The sequence below is a fragment of the Sinocyclocheilus grahami genome, unplaced genomic scaffold (genome assembly GCF_001515645.1).
Source record: "Sinocyclocheilus grahami isolate Dianchi unplaced genomic scaffold, SAMN03320097.WGS_v1.1 scaffold58.1, whole genome shotgun sequence".
Lineage (NCBI taxonomy): Eukaryota > Metazoa > Chordata > Actinopteri > Cypriniformes > Cyprinidae > Sinocyclocheilus > Sinocyclocheilus grahami.
Genome location: NW_015505237.1, coordinates 370825 through 392343, shown reverse-complemented (window position 1 = coordinate 392343; position 21519 = coordinate 370825). Strand labels below are relative to the sequence as shown.

At 35.7% G+C, this 21519-nt stretch overlaps 1 protein-coding gene across 3 annotated transcripts in view; it reads right to left on the bottom strand.

Annotated features, from left to right (window-relative positions):
* pag1 (phosphoprotein membrane anchor with glycosphingolipid microdomains 1) overlaps positions 1-21519 on the bottom strand; it is a 56689-nt gene that overhangs the window by 15572 nt on the left and 19598 nt on the right. Inside the window, exons 1-3 of one of the 3 annotated variants that reach the window (XM_016270786.1) lie at positions 21406-21427; positions 4031-4062; positions 1412-1633 (exon numbers count right to left, since the gene is read on the bottom strand). In XM_016270786.1, the coding sequence (XP_016126272.1) occupies positions 1412-1578 (167 nt within the window). In that variant the 5' untranslated portion in view covers positions 1579-1633; positions 4031-4062; positions 21406-21427. Of the gene's footprint in view, positions 1-1411; positions 1634-1871; positions 1926-4030; positions 4063-21405; positions 21428-21519 lie in introns of those variants that run through there. The other 2 variants (XM_016270785.1, XM_016270787.1) reach the window with 2 other exon arrangements.

Genomic DNA, 21519 nt, shown 5'->3' with positions numbered 1-21519 from the left:
AAGTTTGATTAAGTCTGTAGATTTGGCTGTGTGCTCTAAATCTATTGTCTGTTGCTTTGTCTTTGTGTGGCAACATTCAATATCATATTCTAAGATGCAAACTAAGCCTTGTTCTAGATAGCAAAGCATTTAAAATCACATTTAATATAGTATTGAATCAAGGATTAAGCTTTATCTGCTCCAAAGGAAACTGCCATTGGAAGTTTTATCCTGGTTATATGTTGAAATAAAAACATTTAGTACAAAAATACCATATAATTTCTTCTTATTATATAAAAATAATTTAAATATATATATATATTTTTTTTTTAATATACTGTATATATAAAATATATATACTGATCTTGTCAAGAAATGGATGGCAAATTAATTAATTCCATGACACGTAGGCCTGCTAAATATTAGTGACAGACTAATAAATCAGTAACAGACTAATATATTTTTTGTTATTTGCCATTTTTATTTTACCATTTTGAGATAATAACTGAAAATTAAGAACTGAAATCCAAATCATTTGAATGCCTTTTTAATATTAACTGTTAGTACACTTTTTGTTTTCAAATGCTTTAGTAAATTTTGAGTAAATATTGTGTAAATAAAGGTTCATTCATTTCAATAATTTTTCACATCTAATTTAAAGGTCTAGGTAGACTTTTTGCCAGTTTGGGGAGAAAAACAATCTGTGGAATCCTGCAGAATGGATTTATGGTAAAATGTGGTAAACGGTGTTAAATGAAGATTGGCGCATAACTATCATATTACTAAATGAAAGCATAATAATTTAGAAAGCATAATTAAACTAGGCAAAATATGTAATAACAGGAATGAGGTATGTGTTGAATTTTGTGACTGATGCCATTCCAATTCTTTGAATCTTTCTGAATGTGCAGATTCCATATGAGCCTGCTCATTTGTTGACAAAAATTTATTTTATATTAGTATTAGCTGTTAGATATTATCAGCTACTATAGTATAAAGGTTCATTCATTTCAATAATTTTTCACATCTAATTTAAAGGTCTAGGTAGACTTTTTGCCAGTTTGGGGAGAAAAACAATCTGTGGAATCCTGCAGAATGGATTTATGGTAAAATGTGGTAAACAGTGTTAAATGAAGATTGGCGCATAACTATCATATTACTAAATGAAAGCATAATAATTTAGAAAGCATAATTAAACTAGGCAAAATATGTAATAACAGGAATGAGGTATGTGTTGAATTTTGTGACTGATGCCATTCCAATTCTTTGGATCTTTCTGAATGTGCAGATTCCATATGAGCCTGCTCATTTGTTGACAAAAATGTATTTTATATTAGTATTAGCTGTTAGATATTATCAGCTACTATAGTCTGGTCTATAGTATTAAAATATTAGACGTATCAAAGAATAGGAGTGTTTTAATGATACTCACCCCTGGCAGCTCGCACACAGAAGCAGCAGGACAGAGAGCAGCAGGAAAGCTGTGAGCGCCGTGAGCGTGCCTACAAGTGCCAGCTCCCCGTTAGCCAGCGCCGCCGCCCCTGCAACCTCTGACCCCACGGCCCCTGACCCCAACATAGCACTCAGCGCAGGAGCCATTATACATCACAATGATGAGTCGCCTTCATCGACCAAATGCACCTCACTGCAGAGGCTGGACACAAAAATGGATAGTGCCATAGAGAAAGAATGGGGGAGGAGAGAAGAATAACAGATTGATGTTTGATGGTTATCCAAAAAACCTTTGCACTTCACAGGGTCAGCAAACCAAATCAGAAAAACTTTTTTGTTCCAGATCCTGAGTCAGATTATTAATATATTTAAGTGTGAAACTCTGTTAAATAATTGAAATAATAATCTCAGATCCAAATGACGTGATAGAACAAACTCACAATCATCCCTAACTATGGTAGAGCTCTTTGTCCACATGAGTTTTGCGAATCCTCAGCCACAAGGTGGCAGACATGTGCAGATGCACAATCCTGTTATGCGGTACCGCAGTGAGCTCAACCTGAGGCTCCTTCAGAACAAATGGCTCTTGGACGTTGACCTTTGCACTTCACAGAGTCAGCAAACCAAATCAGAAAAACTTTTTTGTTCCAGATCCTGAGTCAGATTATTAATATATTTAAGTGTGAAACTCTGTTAAATAATTGAAATAATAATCTCAGCTCCAAATGACGTGATAGAACAAACTCACAATCATCCCTAACTATGGTAGAGCTCTTTGTCCACATGAGTTTTGCGAATCCTCAGCCACAAGGTGGCAGACATGTGCAGATGCACAATCCTGTCATGCGGTACCGCAGTGAGCTCAACCTGAGGCTCCTTCAGAACAAATGGCTCTTGGACGTTTCACTCAGTAACCCAAACATGCAGGCTAGTTTCATTTGACAGCGAGCCAGATTAAACAGAGTCCTGGTCCAGGATGATGTGTGATGGTGGGCCCCACCTCCACAAGCTGAATAGACAGATAACAATCAAATGGCTGGCATCCCAGTGGAGACTGAAGCCCGGGCAGCGCTTCTGATCTTTTGTGTGAGGGGAGATGGACAGCACAGCTGCCTCTCTGAAGGGTGAATCTTTCCTCTCCTTTCCTCTCCACTCGCTCAAACTCTCCGATAAGAAACAGCCACCCAAATCCATGAAGAACATGAAGTTGGCATTCGTTCTGAACAAATCCAAAGTCTTTATTTTCAATGCAAATACTATCGTCCTACTCTTAAACTGCATAGTTAATACATACCAGAAGAAGTACTGTAGGTTTGTACGAGATGAAAAAGCCAATTGTGCTACTGGAGAAACTATATGCAAATATTACTGAGGCGTAGGCATTAACATATTAACTGATTCTAATTCATTAATAATGCCTGTTAAACAGTGCAGAATGTTTTCTTAGCACTAGTTTCAGTAGTGGAAGTTTCATTTGAATACTGAGAGATACATCGATAAATATATAAACAAATATTAATAATAAAATATATATTTTACATAATATATAATAATATAAAAAATAATATTGTAAAAATTCACAAACGTTTTTTGTCAGCAGAACCCTTTTGACTTAAAATATTTACCTATGAGAATTTAAATTAAATGTGACCATGGACCACAAAACCAGTCATAAGGGTCATTTTTTGCTAGTGAGATTTATACATCACATGAAAGCTGAATAAATAAGCTTTCCACTGATGTATGGTTTGTTAGGATAGGACAATATCTGGCCGAGATGCAACAATTTAAAAATAAATCTAAATATTGAGAAAATCGCCTTAAAGTTGTCCAAACAAACTTCTTAGCAATGCATGTTACTTATCAAAAATTAAGTTTTGATATATTTACGGTAGGACATTTACAAAATATCTTCATGGAACATGATCTTTACTTAATAGCCTAATTATTTTTGGTATAAAAGAAAAATCTATAATTTTGACCCATGGATTTGGATTGTTGACTATTGCTACAAATATACCCGTGCTACTTATGACTGGTTTTGTGGTCCAGGGTCACAAATAATAATAACAACACATGTACATGTTCACGGTTCACTGATGCTGGCTAATGGTCACATGGCGTGAAGCTAAACGAATAAAACATTTAATTGTTTTTAGTAAGCTTTCATTTAATAATAATTGTTATTTATTTTGTTGTTTTATTATTAATTTTCTTTTAGTAATATCAGAAAGAATCATTAAAAGCATAGCATTATCTGCATGCTATTTTAGGAATCCTATTGTGGTCAAATCTTCATTTACCAGCATCTCATGCTAAATGATTTACTCTCTTCCAAATCATAATCTACACCCTCGATAGCCTGTGAGTCAAATACTTGTTTTAAGCTTTCTGAGTAAGAAAAAAAAAGGATATCATAAGAAAACATTCCTAACATCATGTATCTTTTAAACTGTATTCAACTGGAAAAGACCTACCACAAAAACAAATATGTCAATATTGGGGGGGAAATCCCCATAAAGCTGTAAAAACACACGCAGATTATTAAAAATCAAGTCTTGTACATTTCTCAGTACCAAAAATGACAAACAAGTCCTACCTGAACACTTGTTTGGCTCTGGTGATTGTTGCCTGCAGGGAAACAAAGAGAGCAGGCGATTAGATTCAGGAAGGGAGCTCTGCACATACTGTAGTACCAGACAGCACATTGTGCAGAACATCTTAACATGTGCAATCCTGAAATTTTCAGATACTTTTAGTCAAACTTACAAATGACTGACTATAAATCACAATTGGTTACATAAGCATTATGTTATAGAGAAAAAGACTACACAGAACCCACAGCAAGCAGAAGCAACTCTTCTATGCGATGATAAATTCTGTATTCATGGTCTAATGAAGACAATGGATCATTGGTTCACAGTAGCAGAGCGCTTATGAGTCTCTCAGCATGAACACATATCAAGCATCTGCTAAAATGCATGTGAGCACCAGCATCAATTTCCTTCTGAGGAACAAGCACCAAGAACTTTGTCTAGATCCTCACCAATGTACTCCAGAGTAACTATAGCAACTGTGATCTGAAGATAGTTTGTGCAATGATTTCCTCTAATGATTGTATTTCAGGGAGTATAACATGCAGATGAAGAGAGAGATAAACCACAAAACTGGATTTTTACTGCCAAGGGTTGCCATGCATTTGCTAAGGTGTTTAAGGATCACAGGTGTTTAGCAAGATGTGATTGCTAGCCTGTTTTGGGTTGTTCCCCATCTTGAAGTCTCTACAACTGTTGACGAAGGGATTTTGGTATATATTATATACCTAAATCCAGCACTGCTTATAAAACTATAGTCTAAGAAATATGGGACCCATTCTCACTGAAATGTTAGAATGAAGATTTAAAAAAGGAAGCGATTCCTTCACAAGGAATGTTAGGATTGTGTGTTTCATGCCATATAAAATAAGGCACTGGAAAATCCATTTGATGGGGGAATGTGTTTGGAAAGTCTGTAGTCCAAGATCGAGATGAGCAACTGTGGTCCTTGGCAACACTTTGGGCAAGCCATCGGTCCCTTCTTTGCCAGAGTCATTACGGATGAAGATCCAGATCACCAGATCATGTGTAAGAACTGTGTCCATCTGGATCCTTCAGTATATCTGTGCCTATAAATTCACAGCATCTCACTGCCAAGGTAAAAAAAAAAACATACCTAGATATTTGGCTTAAAGTTACTCTATAGTTACAGACAACTATACCGCAAAGACTTTCCTCCCCAGGGGTCACAGCGGATTTTGTGGAAAAGCACAGCTGGGCTGCTGCTGAGAACGCATCCGGTAAAAGATTCTCATGCGATCGCCAGCGGCATCTCCTCAATAAATAATTGCACTGGAGCAGGAGTAATGCAATAAGGAATTTTGTGGATGCTCTGTTATTATGAGTTTTTCTGCTGACAGAAGCTTTGATAATAACTCATCTCCAGGAGCGCGCTCTAAAAAAAGAACATTGTAATACTGCAGTATTTTGTAACCCCTTATGGAAATCGTCGGCATTCTTTGTAGCATAAAATGCTGAAATATTTGCAGCAGGAGGCAGTTAGAATAATAAAGCTTTCATAGGTGTCAATCAAGAGGCCATTAGCTTATAAAACACCAACGGTTTCACAGCTTCTCTTTGGCCACGTTAGAGGAGAATGACACATTCGACATATGCCACGTTCTGGCTCTTTGCTGGACACGGGGGTGCGTGTCGTCTGTTGTTACATTGCACTCACTGTGACAGGAAGCTCAGTCTGCTTCGGGGCACTTTTAAGCGATTTAAAGGAATAGTTCACCCAAACAAAAAAAAAAGTGTTATCATTACATCGTTTCAGACCCATAGGTTTCTTTGGAACACAAATAATGTGTAATTTCATTTTTCTATATAGTAAACACGAATGGCTTGGAGTTATGAAAAAGCTCCAAAATTACAAAAGGACCAAAAAAGTCATGCACTACATTTCAAGTCCTCCATCTGAAATCATGTGAAATAGACTGTTCACTGAAAATGTTGACATTAGCCCAAGCTCATGATGAGTTCATGAGAAAAGTAGCGATTTTAGATTCATGAATTAATTGTTCTTTTGTGTCACATCTTTTCAATGAATCATGTGATCCAGTTTACAAATGAAGTCTGAATGATTCCTTCTCAGTGAAGCAATGATCTGGTGGCAGAAGACTTACTGTTCAAAAGTTCGGGGTCAGTATGATTTCTTTACAGAGATTAATACTTTTATTCAGCAGGGACACATTCAATTCATCAAAAGTGGCAGCAAGGACATTCATAATGTTGCACAAGATTTATATTTCAAATGCTATTCTTCTCAACTTGCTATTCATCAAAGAATCCTGTAAAAAAAATCATAATTTATCACAATTTCCACAAAAATATTAAGCAACTGTTTTCAACATTATTAATAAAAATATTTATTGAGCACTAAATCAGCATATTAATATGATTTCTGAAGGATCATGTGATATGTTATGAATATTTTCTTAAACCAAACAGACACTGCAGTAATGTCTGCTGAAAATTCAGCTTTGCCATAACAGGAATAAATAGGAAACAGATATTTTAAATTGTAATAATATTTCACAATATTACTGATTTTTCATCAAAAAATGCAGTCTTAGTGAACATAACAGACTTCTTTCAAAAACATTGTGACCCCAAACTTTTGAACGGTACTTGGACTGGGCGATATGTCCAAAATCTTATATCACAGTATGAGTAATTTTATTTCACGCTAACAATATATATTACAATACAGTTATTTTTGCTTTATGATATCAAAATCTTTGAGACAGCAGAAATATTAGACTGCTGTCACTTTAAGAGCTGCCCGGATCCAGTACACTGTTACGTGTTTTCTTTCTCAGCTGTTTGCTTTCATTTAAGACCTACTGTGTTTACAAGGATACTTGCAAAGACAGGCATTTTGGCACATACATGTGTGTGAATTTAAGGCCTATAAAGCGGCAAAAATAACTTGTTCTATGAGCACCATCTTCACGTGAGCGCACCTCTCTGACAGAAACAGTCTCTCAGACAGCGCACGCATATAGCGAAATTAGTTCTCTTCCGCTGTTGATTGGATTTTAACGGCTTAAAATCACCTTTTTTTAAACCACAATGCTTAAAAATGTGTGCAAACGATACGTTTTCGTGACCACGTAGCACAGCAACTAGTAACCGCGATAAAGACGATAGTCCAAAATCTCTACCAATTGACAGATTTCTACCGGTATATCGCCCACCTCTAAACAGTACTATACACACTATTTATGATGCTTTCGTATCCTTTTTGAAGCTTGAAAGCTCTAGTCCCCATTGATTATAACTGAACAGAAAAAATCAATACATGATTAAAAAAACATGTCTCGAATGACATGACGGTTAGTAAATGATCATTTTGGCTAAACTAGCCAGATTCCAACATTTAAATCCTGACAAGCAACAACATTCTTCAGTTTAACAAACTGACCAATATGACAAAAACCAGGGCACAGTTTTCCGCCCAACCCCCTCCTCATCACCAGATTGAGGCCAATTCATCGTGAGCGAAGACGAGAAAGCTGGCCATCTTGAGTCTGGATGCTACAAGGCCATGTGTCTGGGTGAAAACAGAAGGACGAGCAAAGATACCAGCCTGTTGTGAAGAGAAAAACTGATCCTCACTGTATCCACATATACCTATGAGATGAAGACGCCCCCCAGGATCAAATAATACCCTTTACAGACAGCTAATGAACTGTGTAGGGTTTCATTATGACCGGTCTTGGGGGCAGATGAACAGGAAGCAATTTCCCTGGGTCAATGGTTTGTCATCTGTGCCTTACAGCAACCGACTAACCAATCAGCAAGCTCACAGCCGAGCGCAAGCCAGAGGGTTCTTCCAATTAAAACGGCCACGTTTGATCAACTGACTTTGTGTCTCTATGGAAACCGCACTCATCCCATGGGTTAATCAGCTGGCAATGGAAATCAATCCCCTGACGGTTTGCATATAAAGAGAACTTGCAGCGGCATGAGCTGATGCCACACTTATAACAATCAGTGCGAAGGTCAGACGCCTAGAATTGCTGCATCACCACAGACAGACTTTAAAAACACACATCAGAGGAAGTGAATATTTACTGAACACTTCTACAATCACACATAGAGTCAAAGTGTCTGCTTAGATTGATGTACTTATCTGAAATGTGACAGATGTTTAAAGAGGGCACGTTCCTCTCCAAAAGGCCATGAGTTATGAAACTACTGTCTCAGCTTCCTGTGCAGTGTGTTGGAGTGTGTATGCAACAGCTGTGCCTCTCTGTTCTCCCACAGACAAGAGTGATGTCCCATTAAAGCTTGTCTCCAGAGACACTGTCATTTCCTACTGCACGTACCACAGGCCTGCCTTGACCTCCCTCAAATCTACACTCAATAACCACACAGAGATGGGATTGAAATACTGTTTATTGAGGTGTATGTAATAGTATATAGTATGTACTATATACTGCCTGCTCAAAAAACTAAATACTAGTTTGCTGGTTTAAGATGGCCATGTCTGACCAGCTGAAAACTGACTAAACTCCTTCTAAATCCAGCCAAAAGATCAGCTTGACCAGGTTGGGAGACCATCATGTAATAGGTCATTTTTGTACTCAATGCATTTATATTTAGTCATTTACATTTCCTTGTAAAAATGAAGTACAATTTAACATACTTTTAAAAAGAGTACTAATAACTGAAATAATATACTTTAGAAAAATATACTTTAGTGCAAACTGAATGTCACTTAATTGTGTTATTTACAATTAAATGAAAATATATTATAGTTTAAATTTATATTAAATGCAAATAGTTAAAGGCTTTTTTGAACCACCTAAATAGGACTTAAGTACATATTTATATGTAATTTTATAATTATTAAAATATGTTTAGTTTACTGTCGAATGTACTGCCAAGTAGTCATTGCAACCTTTGTAATTTCTATTGAAAACTGTATTTCATGTATTTAAATATATGTATTGTAATGACACATTTATAATTATTAAGTTGCAATTTAGTACATTTGCATATTATTGACTTTAAAAGTAATATCCAATAACACATTACAGTTAAAATTATAACCAGGTACTTCACATGTGCTTTAGTATGTTAGTAAAAGCATCACAATAAATGTATATCTTTCAAGCACGAAAAATGATTATTAAAGCATAATGATTTAAGTCACAAGGGCTTAGTACAATACAAGTGAGGAACAATCTAAGCAACTGACCATTTGCAAAAACCTGCCCCCATTAGTTACTCTTGCTATGTCCGACAAGCCTTGCCGTGATCACACAGTGAAAAATACATCGTGGAGCAAAGAGAAAACTGACAACGTGCCAACAGACAAGACAGAGCAGGTTACTTCTGGTATGAAACAAAGTCTCAGCTTTCAAATTCTGTCATTTTTTAAAGAAATTCAAACAGTAAATACCATTTTGTGGCTGTTTAATGTGTCGTGAGATATCGCTGTAGCGCCTCAGTTCAAGCAGCACATGAACCAATAATCTCTTCCTTTTTACTAGTTATAGCACAAAATAAACATGAATGAACATCAGAAGGTATCTTGTTTCAGTGGCAGAAAGTACATGGAAATGCACACCATTTTTCAAGTTTAAGTTCACCAAAGTTAATCTACTCTCCTGTCTGGTTTGTTCATTGGACAAAACGGAAGATTCAGTGTTACGATTGGTCAGATCGCCTGTCAATCAAACGCCCAGCAAAGGGTGAATTTATCATAAGAGCCGCAATATTTACTGTACACAATTGTCAAGTGTAAGCTATAATACACAGGCTAAAGCAGGAACAAGTGCAAAAAAGGTTGTACACCTGAACACTGACACATATACAGCCTAGATTAATCATTTTCTACTATGAATATATTTAAGCGATATTAATGCTCAACTATTAAACCAGGCATGACGTTTATTTTGTAATAAACAGCCTAGACTCAGTGTTAACGTTTCACTAAAAGATGTGAAGATCATATAAGCACAAAAAACCCACAACCACAGCAAAAACAAATTAAACCTGTAAAAAATGTGTTTTTTGCTGAAAACTGAAGCACTAATAATAAAACCCAATCCAGAAAGTGGTTAAAAGCACAGTAAATGACGAAAATGTGGGGAACTCGTGAGGGTGGAAGGGGTGTGTGAGTAAACATGATCCTTTATTTGGTATTTCATGTATTTGGTAGATTCCCCTTATTGGTTTTCCCCTTTTCTCCTCTCTAATTCCATCTTTCCCCCCAAGTATCCCCTGTTTTGATCAAATGAAATGTGCAAAGCCTTGGTTCGCTTGGCTGTTGGGCCAAATCAGCCTGTGTAAAGCTATTCCATTCACTTTCTGCTTTCTCTCACACACAAATACACACACTTTAGCAGGCTGTGCCAGTTCAAGTAAATGAATTTGACACTGCTTATTTAGTGGAGAAAGAAATCAGCTGAAAGCAAAGCACTCTGGAGCAAATTCAGAAGAGTTGTGCTATTTTTGCACAAATTGTCAGCGCAAATTGCGTTCAGCACAGATTTTGTGGGTGCATTTGCACATTACCTGATTTGCTAATTCCTTTAGTGAACCGGACACTAAAGCGTGTGCAAATAAATGATCCTATCAGTGGGCGCAATTCATTCTTATTGAATTTCCCCTTCTTTTTATTCAGCGTAAACAAAGAGAAATCAAATTTCCCTGTCATTGTGGTGGAGATAACAAATGCTCAGGTGCTAATCAAGCAGAGCCAGAAAATGATCACTGTGCCGCATAAAGATGCAGAGATTTGGCTCATTATTTTAAAATGCTAAGCACATTCAGCGCTGACAGATGAACAATGACGTGTTGCCACAGTTACAGGGAGCGTTTCAGATTGGTCTTGACCTTTATCTCATTCCTTAACACATTTAGACCAGAACTGAACCACTGAACTGTGTTGGCAACATGCAGCTAAACAATGCCAACACTCGGCAAAAAGAGGCCCACATTACTGTAAATATGTGTGTGATTGTCAGAACCCAGTCAAGTGTATTTCGTCACATGTTAGTAAAACTGTAAGAGATTTCAAGCAAACATGTCTGCAAAAAAAGCATGTTAAACAATGCCTGCAAGACTTTATCAACACAAGTTATTCATGTATCTATATCTATGATATTTTGACAGAATTGGTGGTAACGTTAATTATTGTGAAGGATATTAAACTTATCCAAAGCAAGTTACAATAGATGCAAGGAATATTTTTGAACTATATATGTTCTGCCTGGGAATTGAACCGATGACCTTGATGTTGCAAGCACCAAACTCTATCACTTGAGCTTCAGAAACATAGAATATATTTATATTTGTTTTATCTGTACCATCAGAAAGAGAAAGTGAGTGATCTCTATGACTATATGCAGAATACCACTGGCATTTGGTCTTATTTTTCAACTTCTAATTCCAATAACTCTTACTTTATATTCTTTTTGTTCAATTTAAAAATACAAATTAATACAAAATTAATAATAAAATCAACTGAAATTTGAAAAATTAAAATGAATCAAAAGACAAGTAAATAAAATGAGAAAATATGTTATTCAATTTCTAAAATATTTTAATTATTTTAATTTGATTGATTTTTTAAAACTGCGAACAATAGAAATGTATAAAGAGAGTGAATGTGCTGATTGATCATTTCTAACTATTAAAATAATTGTCAAACCTACAAATAATTATTATTAAAAATAATTTAATTAAATGAATTTACATATTAAAAATATTTAAATAAACTCTAATACAAGTAAATCAAATTAGAAAATAATACAAAAGAATACTTTCTAAAATATAATTTTAATTATTTGAATTTATAATTTTTTTTAAAAATTTAAATCTATTCAAACTATACAATATAATAGAAATGTATATAACTATACAATAGAAATGTATTTTTTCCATGCCAATAAAGCACGCTAGATTGAAACTGAGAGAGACCGAGAGAGAGGGAAGGGGGAGGAGGAGAAAAGGTTGTCTTGGTGAGACAATGTTTATTAGATTAACAGGCTGAACATGCCTCTCAATGAGAGACCACATAACTTAGATTGATAGAGATGCCGATAAGTTTGCTGTCTGACATTGGAGCTCCAGTGAGAGGCATTGCTGTGCAGATAAAGGGATTAGCACACAGTATGAGAATAACTCCTGCCCTGCTCTCCGTCTGCTCTGCAGGGAAGGTACAAGTGTAGCACCTTTGAAGGGATTAATCACAATACAGAGCATCAGTGCTGCCAAGATATGCCATATGATGGGATATAGTGAATATCCCATCATAGTCACATACTGTATTAAAACCTTTGAACAGAGCACACGACCGCGCCCAATCACCAGTCTGGCGTCCACACCTCTCAGCCTATCAGAGGAGTTACTGCAGGGTAATGAGGTTTTAATGCAGCATATAAGGAACACACTGGACACATGACATGGGAGTATCATATTTCCTCATAACGGCTCTCAAGTTCAGCAACAGCAAATTGATTTATTAAAAGCTGGCTGTAAACGCCTAGATTAAACCCCAACCCAGCCCTTTAACATGCACTCTGTCACCACAACTGATGACTTGTGTCTCATGTTGTGTAAAGTGAGATGTGAAACTAGTTCCACCCTTATAGCAGCAACTAACAATTCCTTCAGTAACCGAATACTCTACCGATGAATCTTATGGTTAATTACTCAGTAAGCACTGTATCAAGCTAAATGTTAAAGAAGGGATAGTTCACCCAAAATTAAAATTATGTCATCATCACCATCATCATCATGTCATCATCAAATCTCATACAGTGAGTAAATGGTAAATGATAACAGAATTTTCTTCTTTGGGTGAACTATCCCTTTAACCTATCTATATATATATATATATACAGCCAATAACAGCCAAATATAAATTTTTCAGTGGATAAAAGCTAATTATTTATTTTCAGAAACCTCTTCAATGTTGTCTTCATAATATTTTATATTATGAAGCCTTTATGATTTAGCAAGGGGTGCTTTGCATCATATTTGAGGCTTATTTATATCAAAATGCGAAAACCTTGGGCATTTAACACCGTTTTAAATTAATCCTGGCTTCATACTGTGGGTTGATATACTAATAAACAATATTTGAGCATCAAGTCATCAAAGTAACTGAAGAAATGCCTTCCACCCTCCACCCTTCCTTGTGGTTTCCTTGAAATGTGAGCAGAGAGGACAGAGAGGGTGTTTATGTGATTTATTTGGTGGTGGGGGAGGGGGAGCTCCTCAGAACACCGTCACCCCCTCCACCTGATTTATTTGATTTAGTGTATACGGAGTGGGGGTGCTGGTCATACAAGTGTGTGTCTGTTGCGTGTTTGTGTATGTATGTGTGTGTAGATGGGAGGTTAGCACATAGCTCTGCTGACGTTTACGCTGACCTTTCCAGCACACCATTTATCAGCAGAGCCACCACAGGGTATGAATCCATATTGCTTTTGTTAGGATGTCTCAGTTCTCTCTATCATGTCCTCAGCTTCCACATTATGTATCATCAAGCAATATAATGTTCATCAGCATGTAAAGATGGGATATATGGAAGGTGTCTGATCTCAGAGTGAAATGAAGGGTCATTTTAATGACAATGAGGGTTATGACGGGGAAAATGTACCAACAAGGCCTGGTTAGTATCACACTGCATACTATTTTCATAACATACTATTTTGAGTCACATCAGATTTAAGAAATTGCTATTTTAATTCAGTAGGTCTCATTTTTAGGGCTGTCCTTCTAACACATTTACAAATAACATTAATTAATTAAAGGGACAGTTTGCGCAAAATCATTTACTCTTCACGTTGTCACAAACCTGAACCTTTTTTCTGCTGAACAAAAAATATATATTTTTAAATTACTCAGTGTTTTGTTTTGTTTACAATAAAAGTCAATGGAGTCCAATGTTGTTTTTGGGTGCCAATTATGAAGAGTTGAAACAGTTGAAAAAACATGATTTCAAATATTTTTTGTGTGTGTTCTAAATATAATATAAGTATATATAATTTTTTTATTCAGTTTTTATTTTTGGGTGGACTTCAAATTGCTTTAAGGAATTTTTTTTCCCACAAATATGCATTCATTTGATTAAACAACCAGCATTTTGTGTAATTAATTCCATTAAATGTTTTATTTGATTGACAACCCTAGTACTGTTTCCTCTTATTGGGCTCATAATTCTAATTTTAATAAAGTATCTGTTTAAAAGCAGTATTTTATCCCAGTAAATGAATCAAAACAGGTTTGAATCCGCAATGCTGAGCGATTCAGCTGAGATGTCTGCTAACAGAATAGAAATGAACCAATTAAAGCGTCTGCCCGCCCTACAGAGCTCAGTCTGAGCAGGAGAATACATTAGCAAGCTGTGAAGCTGTATCTGCAGACATGTTTGACACTTTTAGGTGCTCAGCTGGCTGTAGTCAATGCCACAGACTTGAAAGCAGTCGATTATCTAGCAGAAAGCACAACTATCTGCAGGGAAAGGACTTCACTAACCGTCTCTGCCTCTCTTTAGTGCTATAGATTGTAAATGCATGTTGATTCAGACTGGTACTATTAGCTACATAAAGCCTGTCTGGAGGCCTTCAGTTTAATTAGGTGTTTGCACAACCTGGTGTACTTGTTAAAATATGAATTTAAATATGAAATATTGATAAAAGATTAAAAAAAATTTATAAAGGCATTTCTTCTCATCCTCAAGGCATGTTTAATTTTATTTCCCATCATGAAAGTAATTAATAAATATGCATGCGATGTGTAATTGCATTCTCTTGGGAGCTTCTGCTGCTTTCACATCATGTCAGAATTACCATAATTACACTTTCCGACTTGTAAAAACCATTCATGTTATAATTACAAGTTTGAAACTCTGAATTTATAAATAGCTATTTCTTCTCTCACTTGACCGTTGTAACTTAATGTAAAAACCACCAAAATGGCAGCAGCTTTACAAATTAGCAGCATCTACACTGTACATATTGTCTTGATAAGTCGATTTATTACAGCCTAGTTTGTTCTTATATTTTTTAGCAAGAATTTATAGTTTTGAAATGTTTAGCTGTCATCAGCAATAAAGCTGCACTTCCTCATTGCCATAGAAACAAATAATTCAAGGATGTGAACAGCTTTCAGTAGAATCTCAGAGATGCCATTTCATAATTACAGTAATTCTGAAAACATGAACACAGCTTTATTACAGCGTTCGTAAGGCAGCATTGCATTGATTTTGCTCAAACATTCTGGTTAGGGTTTGTTCTGATTCCTAACAATAAATATTACACTTCTGAAATGTATTTAGCCTGAACGGCCTAACGTAGAGATTCCATTCAGATTTTAAATATTATACTTAAAGAAATTTAAGCAAAGTAAAGTTCAGAAATCTCCCTGTCACAAACAGAATATTTTTCAAATTCAAAATATGATGTTGCAGCATTTCATTGACTCGTATATAATATAATATTTTTAAATGGTAAGAACAGTGTAATTAAAGTGATAGCTCACCAAAAAAAATAAAAATTTCTAAAATTTTTGGATTGAGAGATAATATATATTTTTCTTGTTATAAATAATTATGAGAATAAATATATATGTTAATATATGAGCAATATCACACAAGTGGCAGTGCAACATGGCTGTATATCAGCACAGCTGTGATTCGGCTATAGGTAATCACAACATGCTGATATACAGCCATATCACACTGCTACGAGTGTGATATTGTATTTATACAAGAGTATAAATAAAAAAGAGACAACAACTGAGTGTCTTTAAACACCCTCTTGTATGCAAACTACTTCCTTCCACCACGGATTCAAATCTGTTGAACAGCTGAGCCCAAGCCTCTGTTAATAATTTGAATGCATCATTTCAGAACTAGTAACAAAGGAACATAGAGTTGCTTCATTAAAAGCTTATTGTATTACTGTATTAAAAGCTGTGTATTATGCGGAGTATTATGAGAGAGAGATGGACTAAGCGAGTGTGATTACCTGCATCTAATACAGCATTCATTCTTCAGCTCAATCTCATATTCACAATAAAACATGAGTTTGAATGTCCACTGAGGAATGTCCGCTGTCTTTGTCGTACTATCCTTTTCATAGACAATCATTTAGTGAATCATAATATTTAATAAACAACAACAACAAGAGCCATCATAAAAGTTGCTAGGCAATTCATTCAAAAGTACAAAGGCAGCGCTCTGATATACAGCATTGAAGTTAAATAAAATATACATGAGACTTTGCCCTCAGCCAAAACTCTTTGCTCTGGAACAAATAATAGATTAATGAGACCAAAGACTGCCTGTTAGAATTACCCAAAACAAATGATATCTCATGTTTAACCACTATAGAGACATCAGAGCCAGCGGAAAATTCCAGAAGATCTGGCCGAGGTGAGGCGCTCTCGGTGGGTTCATGAGCGCTGAACGGCCGCTGACGCCCTGGAGCTCACATCTCTGAAAAAACACCGAAGCAAATTTTCAAATAGACGTTATCTTTATTAACAAACCACATGTTTTAAGTCTAAACAACTAAATTCTCATCTAAAAACTAAAATTACATTTTGTGATACAAAAACAGTATTATTTGTAAAATTATAGTGTACTTGGGCATCCGGCATGACACTCGCCGTGAGATACTGCAAGCAGAGTGATACAAATGCTGAAGTGCTGTTATCGCTAGAAAATTGCACCGCTGAAAAAGGCTCTCAGGCAATCAGATTCGAGGACCAGAAAGAACTGTTATATAAAATAAAATATAATATTTTGAAGTTCACCGATAGAATATTTTGAATTCAAAATTTAACTGACAGCAATGACATCATAATAGTTACATTGGAAATTCTAAATTTGCATCATGTTGCAGCATTTTATTTATTCAGAGCCAAAGTCTAAAACCTAAAAGTTTAAAAGTATTTTTATTTTGCTTTGCAAGCACTGGTGCATTGTTCTAGAAATGCAAATTTAGTTTGTTTTTGTTGGTACATTAGTAATCAGGCTAGTGTTACTCTACTCCACACCTGCGGCTCAAAAGCCCCACGGCTCTTCACATCCTCTTTTAGTGTTTGTACTGAAAGCTGGCTTGAAAGGTTTTGAAAAACCACCTTCCATTAGCGACAATTACATCTCAATTGACTGCCTTAATTTCTCCTATCAGAGCATTAATTCCCTCGATGCTTAAAGCTGAGCAAGTAAAGCTCACATACACACACGTCCATACACACCAGCGCCCTCCCTCTCCATTCTTCAGCACTGACATATTGCCCATCATGTCTGTCTGGCTTTCTGCCTGATCACTCTATCAGGATGTAATTTGAGCAGCCGTTCAAAGCCCAAGTCATTAGCATGAAATATGATGAAGCCCCCGAATCCCAGAGCACTGTCCGGCAACTCGCTTTTCATATTTCCCTCAATCCTATGGGGTCATTAATAATTCTGTTCAAATGGTTCTACAATGGCTATCATATTTTTTTCCTCACAAGCTGGAAAATCTCATATCCACTGCTGGGCCCTGACCTCAATCGGATATGGACAATAACCATCTGAGTGACAGGCTGGGTTAAAGCTGGACTGATGAGAAATCAAGTAAATATTAAATTAGACTTGAGCCTGGTTAAAGGTGAAGGGTGTAATTTCTACTCCACTGGAGTCACCAAACAGAACTAAAAATCACTTAAAGTTGATGTGTTAAAGGAAATAAAAATGCATTTATTATTATAAAACAAATTGAAATATTACAAATATAGCATTTTCCACCCTTTCTTTTATAAAGAAAAAACAAAAGCAAGACAAGAATTATGTTATAATAATAATATAAATATAAATATGATGAATATAATATAATTTTTAAAAAGTGAAAAAGTTACAAGGATAGTTTACCCAATAAAAATTCATATAATAAATAATTTATAGGTAGAGAGATAAAATACCCCAAAAACTATAAATCCATAAAAAAAAATCCATACCAATAGTTTCTAAGTTCGCTCCATAATATAATAATACAATATAATATAATTTTAAAAATTGTGAAAATTGTCATTTTCGGGTGAATTATCACAGAGCACAGTACGCATTAGAAAGGAAATTGCATTTATTTCCTATGCCTGAACTGCTACAAAAGGAATATTTTGCAATCCTCTGAGAGCCAATGCAGTATTTCTGCCTGTGACAGAAGGCTTTACCCTCATTGCCTGGTGTTCACATACTCTGGACTATATTCTCAGAAAGCTCTCTCCACATATCAGGCTGTTTGAGACTCCCGCTGGATTTGACAAGCAGGATGATGGATTAGTTCCTCTCTGAGCCTTTGCAGTAAACAGAGTCCTACAGCCCCTCATAATTAAAGAGAGAGTAAATCCAGTCCTAATGCCACACAACCAGGAGGTCTTTCTAGGGACTCTTTCAAGGCTAGTGCCTTGGCCCTGGGACCCTCAAGGGCCTTAAATAAATCAGGCAGAGCACAAGGCCACAGGAAACATAAGTTCAGCGGCACAGAAAGAACTCAGCCTAAAAATACACAAGCATGAGCAATAACAGAGGAATACAGACCGGTGTTCCCCATGGCATTAGAGGAATGCGGCCTTATGGAGTCTCAGATGATGAGATCTCTCAGATGATGAAATGAGGTTTATGACCTCAGATGTATGTATGTGAGCCAAACGCAAATCTGTAGTGGATTAACACGTTGTTGCATCTGCTTGAACACAGAAACAAGCAATTGTACAAGTGACATGAATAAAAATACACAACCCTGCTGCTTCTGCTTTACTTCAAAGGCCTTGATACACATCTGTGGCACTCAGGATTGTGGGACAGGTGAAGGCATGGTACTTGTGCTTGACATTCCGCTTGGGACAATGAATTTGTAGGTCAATAAGAGATTAGGATAGTGTCTCAGAGCAGGGATGAATGAGGTCTCAAACGGGTCAAACTCTTAGAGCCGCTGTCACCAAAGGAAAGAAACAAGGGACTCTGGTATGAGCTAAGATTAAAAAGAGAGAACTACAACTTCCTCTTTTCTTGTGTAGATTTAAACTGTTTTTGTGGTTTGATTTCAAAGTTTCTGTTTCTCATATTGTCCCTTGCAATCATGAGTAAGAACATTTATGCTTAAAGCAAATAACACTATATCTATTAAACAAAAACTTGGTCATTAGAGACTTTAAGGTGCTTTTTTCACAATTACATAGATTATGAGCCTGTTAAATAAGGCAATTATGGCGACTATCGAGTGAACGAAATGGAGTGTTGCAATTCAGAAAAGTGATTCATTCCTTGAAACAGCAACTGAAACAGGAGCTGCTCATCAGGTCTCAGTGTAGAAGCTGTCAATATTATTTACAAAGTCACTGTCATGCACTGTTATTTCTCCTTTAGTTTAGATGATACCAGGATTAGGCCTGTCACGATAACAACTTTTTGTTGTGCGATATATTGCCCAAGAAATAATTGCGATATGCGATATTATTGTCATTTTAAAGACCATTTTATGCCACTGAATATATAATCATAATGTAGCAGCATAATAATGCAAGAAGGCCTACACACTTCCAAATGACAACAAACTTTTCATTTTTAAGAATATTTAGATCATGGAAATTAAGTATCAAAATATTAGATACTTTAAAAACTTGAATAAATAGTAAATAACCATTTTCTAACAAAAAGTGCAAAGTAACAAGTACAAAAAAAGAAAAATGCATAAAGAACTTTTATGGAGATTTTTCCATCTACAGATTTTTCCCTGACCTTCTTTTTTTCTTTAAATTAAGGGTGCACACTATTGCTGAAAAACACAATCACTACTTAGCAGTCAGATGTCCGCATGCACAAAGGCACAGATCCCTAAACAAGGCCATATCTGCAGATTCAACTTTTTTTGTAGAAGCATTTTTTAAATTTGAACTAGCAAAAGTAATGTGTAAAGAAAAAAAAACTAGTAAAGTAATGCAAATGCATTAACCTTCTTTTCTTTTAAGATTAAATTTAACTTTGAAGCCTCAAAGGTACACCCCACTGCTTTATGAGCGCACAAATCAAGACCATGTGAGGGGTGTTTTTGACAGGAAATCATTATGCTGTCATAAAAACCCTACACCTGCCAACCAGCACTAAACGGGCGCTTTGATGTGGGCTCCTTTAAGATGAGAGCGAGTGTGCAACAAGAAAAAAATTAGGGAGGGAGAACAAGCGAAACTCCCTTCTACTGAGCATGGCGTCTTTAGACCTTCAGAAGTGGTCTTAGCTAGAAAACAGACGTGAAACTGTCAATAACACGAACCACACCTTTACTCAGCTCAAAAGTGTCTGTGTTGCATTTATATAGACACAAAGGAAAATTCTATTTCTCTAAAGTTGTTCTTTCATTGCTTAGGAGATTAAATTTCCTCAGGATAAATAAAAATAAACAAGTGAAACAGATGTTGACGCAATTAAGAGTGGAAATATATCTTCTGAAACTTGAGGAGAAAAAGGAGAAACATCCGAGAAACCGATGATCTAGTGTGTCTGATCCTTCAAAGGTTTGGTGTCAGAAAGATTTTTTTTCTCTTTCTCATGAACTTTCTACTCAACAAAGAATCCCAAAAAATGTATCACAATTTCCACAAAATTATTAAGCAGCACAACTGTTTTTAACATTGATAATAAAATGTTTCTTGAGCAAATCAGCATATTTGAATGATTTCTGAAAGATCATGTGACACTGAAGAGTGAATGATGCTGAAAATTCAGCTTTGCCATCACAGGAATAAATTACATTTTAAAATATCTTAAAATAGAAAACAGTTATTTTACATTGTAATAACATTTCACAATATTACAATTTTACTGTAATAAATAAATGCAGCCTTAGTGAGCTTCTTTCAAAAACATTAAAAACATATTTGAACAGTAGTGTACCTATGCACGCACACAATAACTTGACATTAAACCCAATAAAACAACAGCTAATATTAAACCGCACACTAATAGTTGCACATTTCAAGGCTTTGCGTCATCTTTGAGTTTGTGTTACATTCTATTTATATTCTTGAGACTAAGACTCTATTTTAAAACCTAGCAAGCTGTCTTGCTGTCTCACTGAATTCATAGATAGCTGTCCTAACCTTTGAAACAATCTCTTGAGAATCGCACAAGACTCCTGACTCACAACTGATTCCAGTAGAATTTGATGCTACAGTAAGTTGCTAAACAAACACAGTGCTTTAATATGCATAAAAATGCAAAGCACATAAAATACTTGCTAAATTAATCAGTTTTCAATTTGATTTGACTTATTTTAATTGATACTTTTGCCTTTTCATTTAATGTTGCCTTTGTCTAATTTGGCTAAAACAAGTTATCTTAGAAGGTAGCATAATTGTTGCTCACTAGAACAGCTTCTGTTTAATGTGTTCCATTCTTTGGACAATCTTGTATTTGTCACAGCTGTTCAGACAATCCATCTCTTTCTCTCTCAGTGAGGAGTTGGTTTGTAAAGATGAC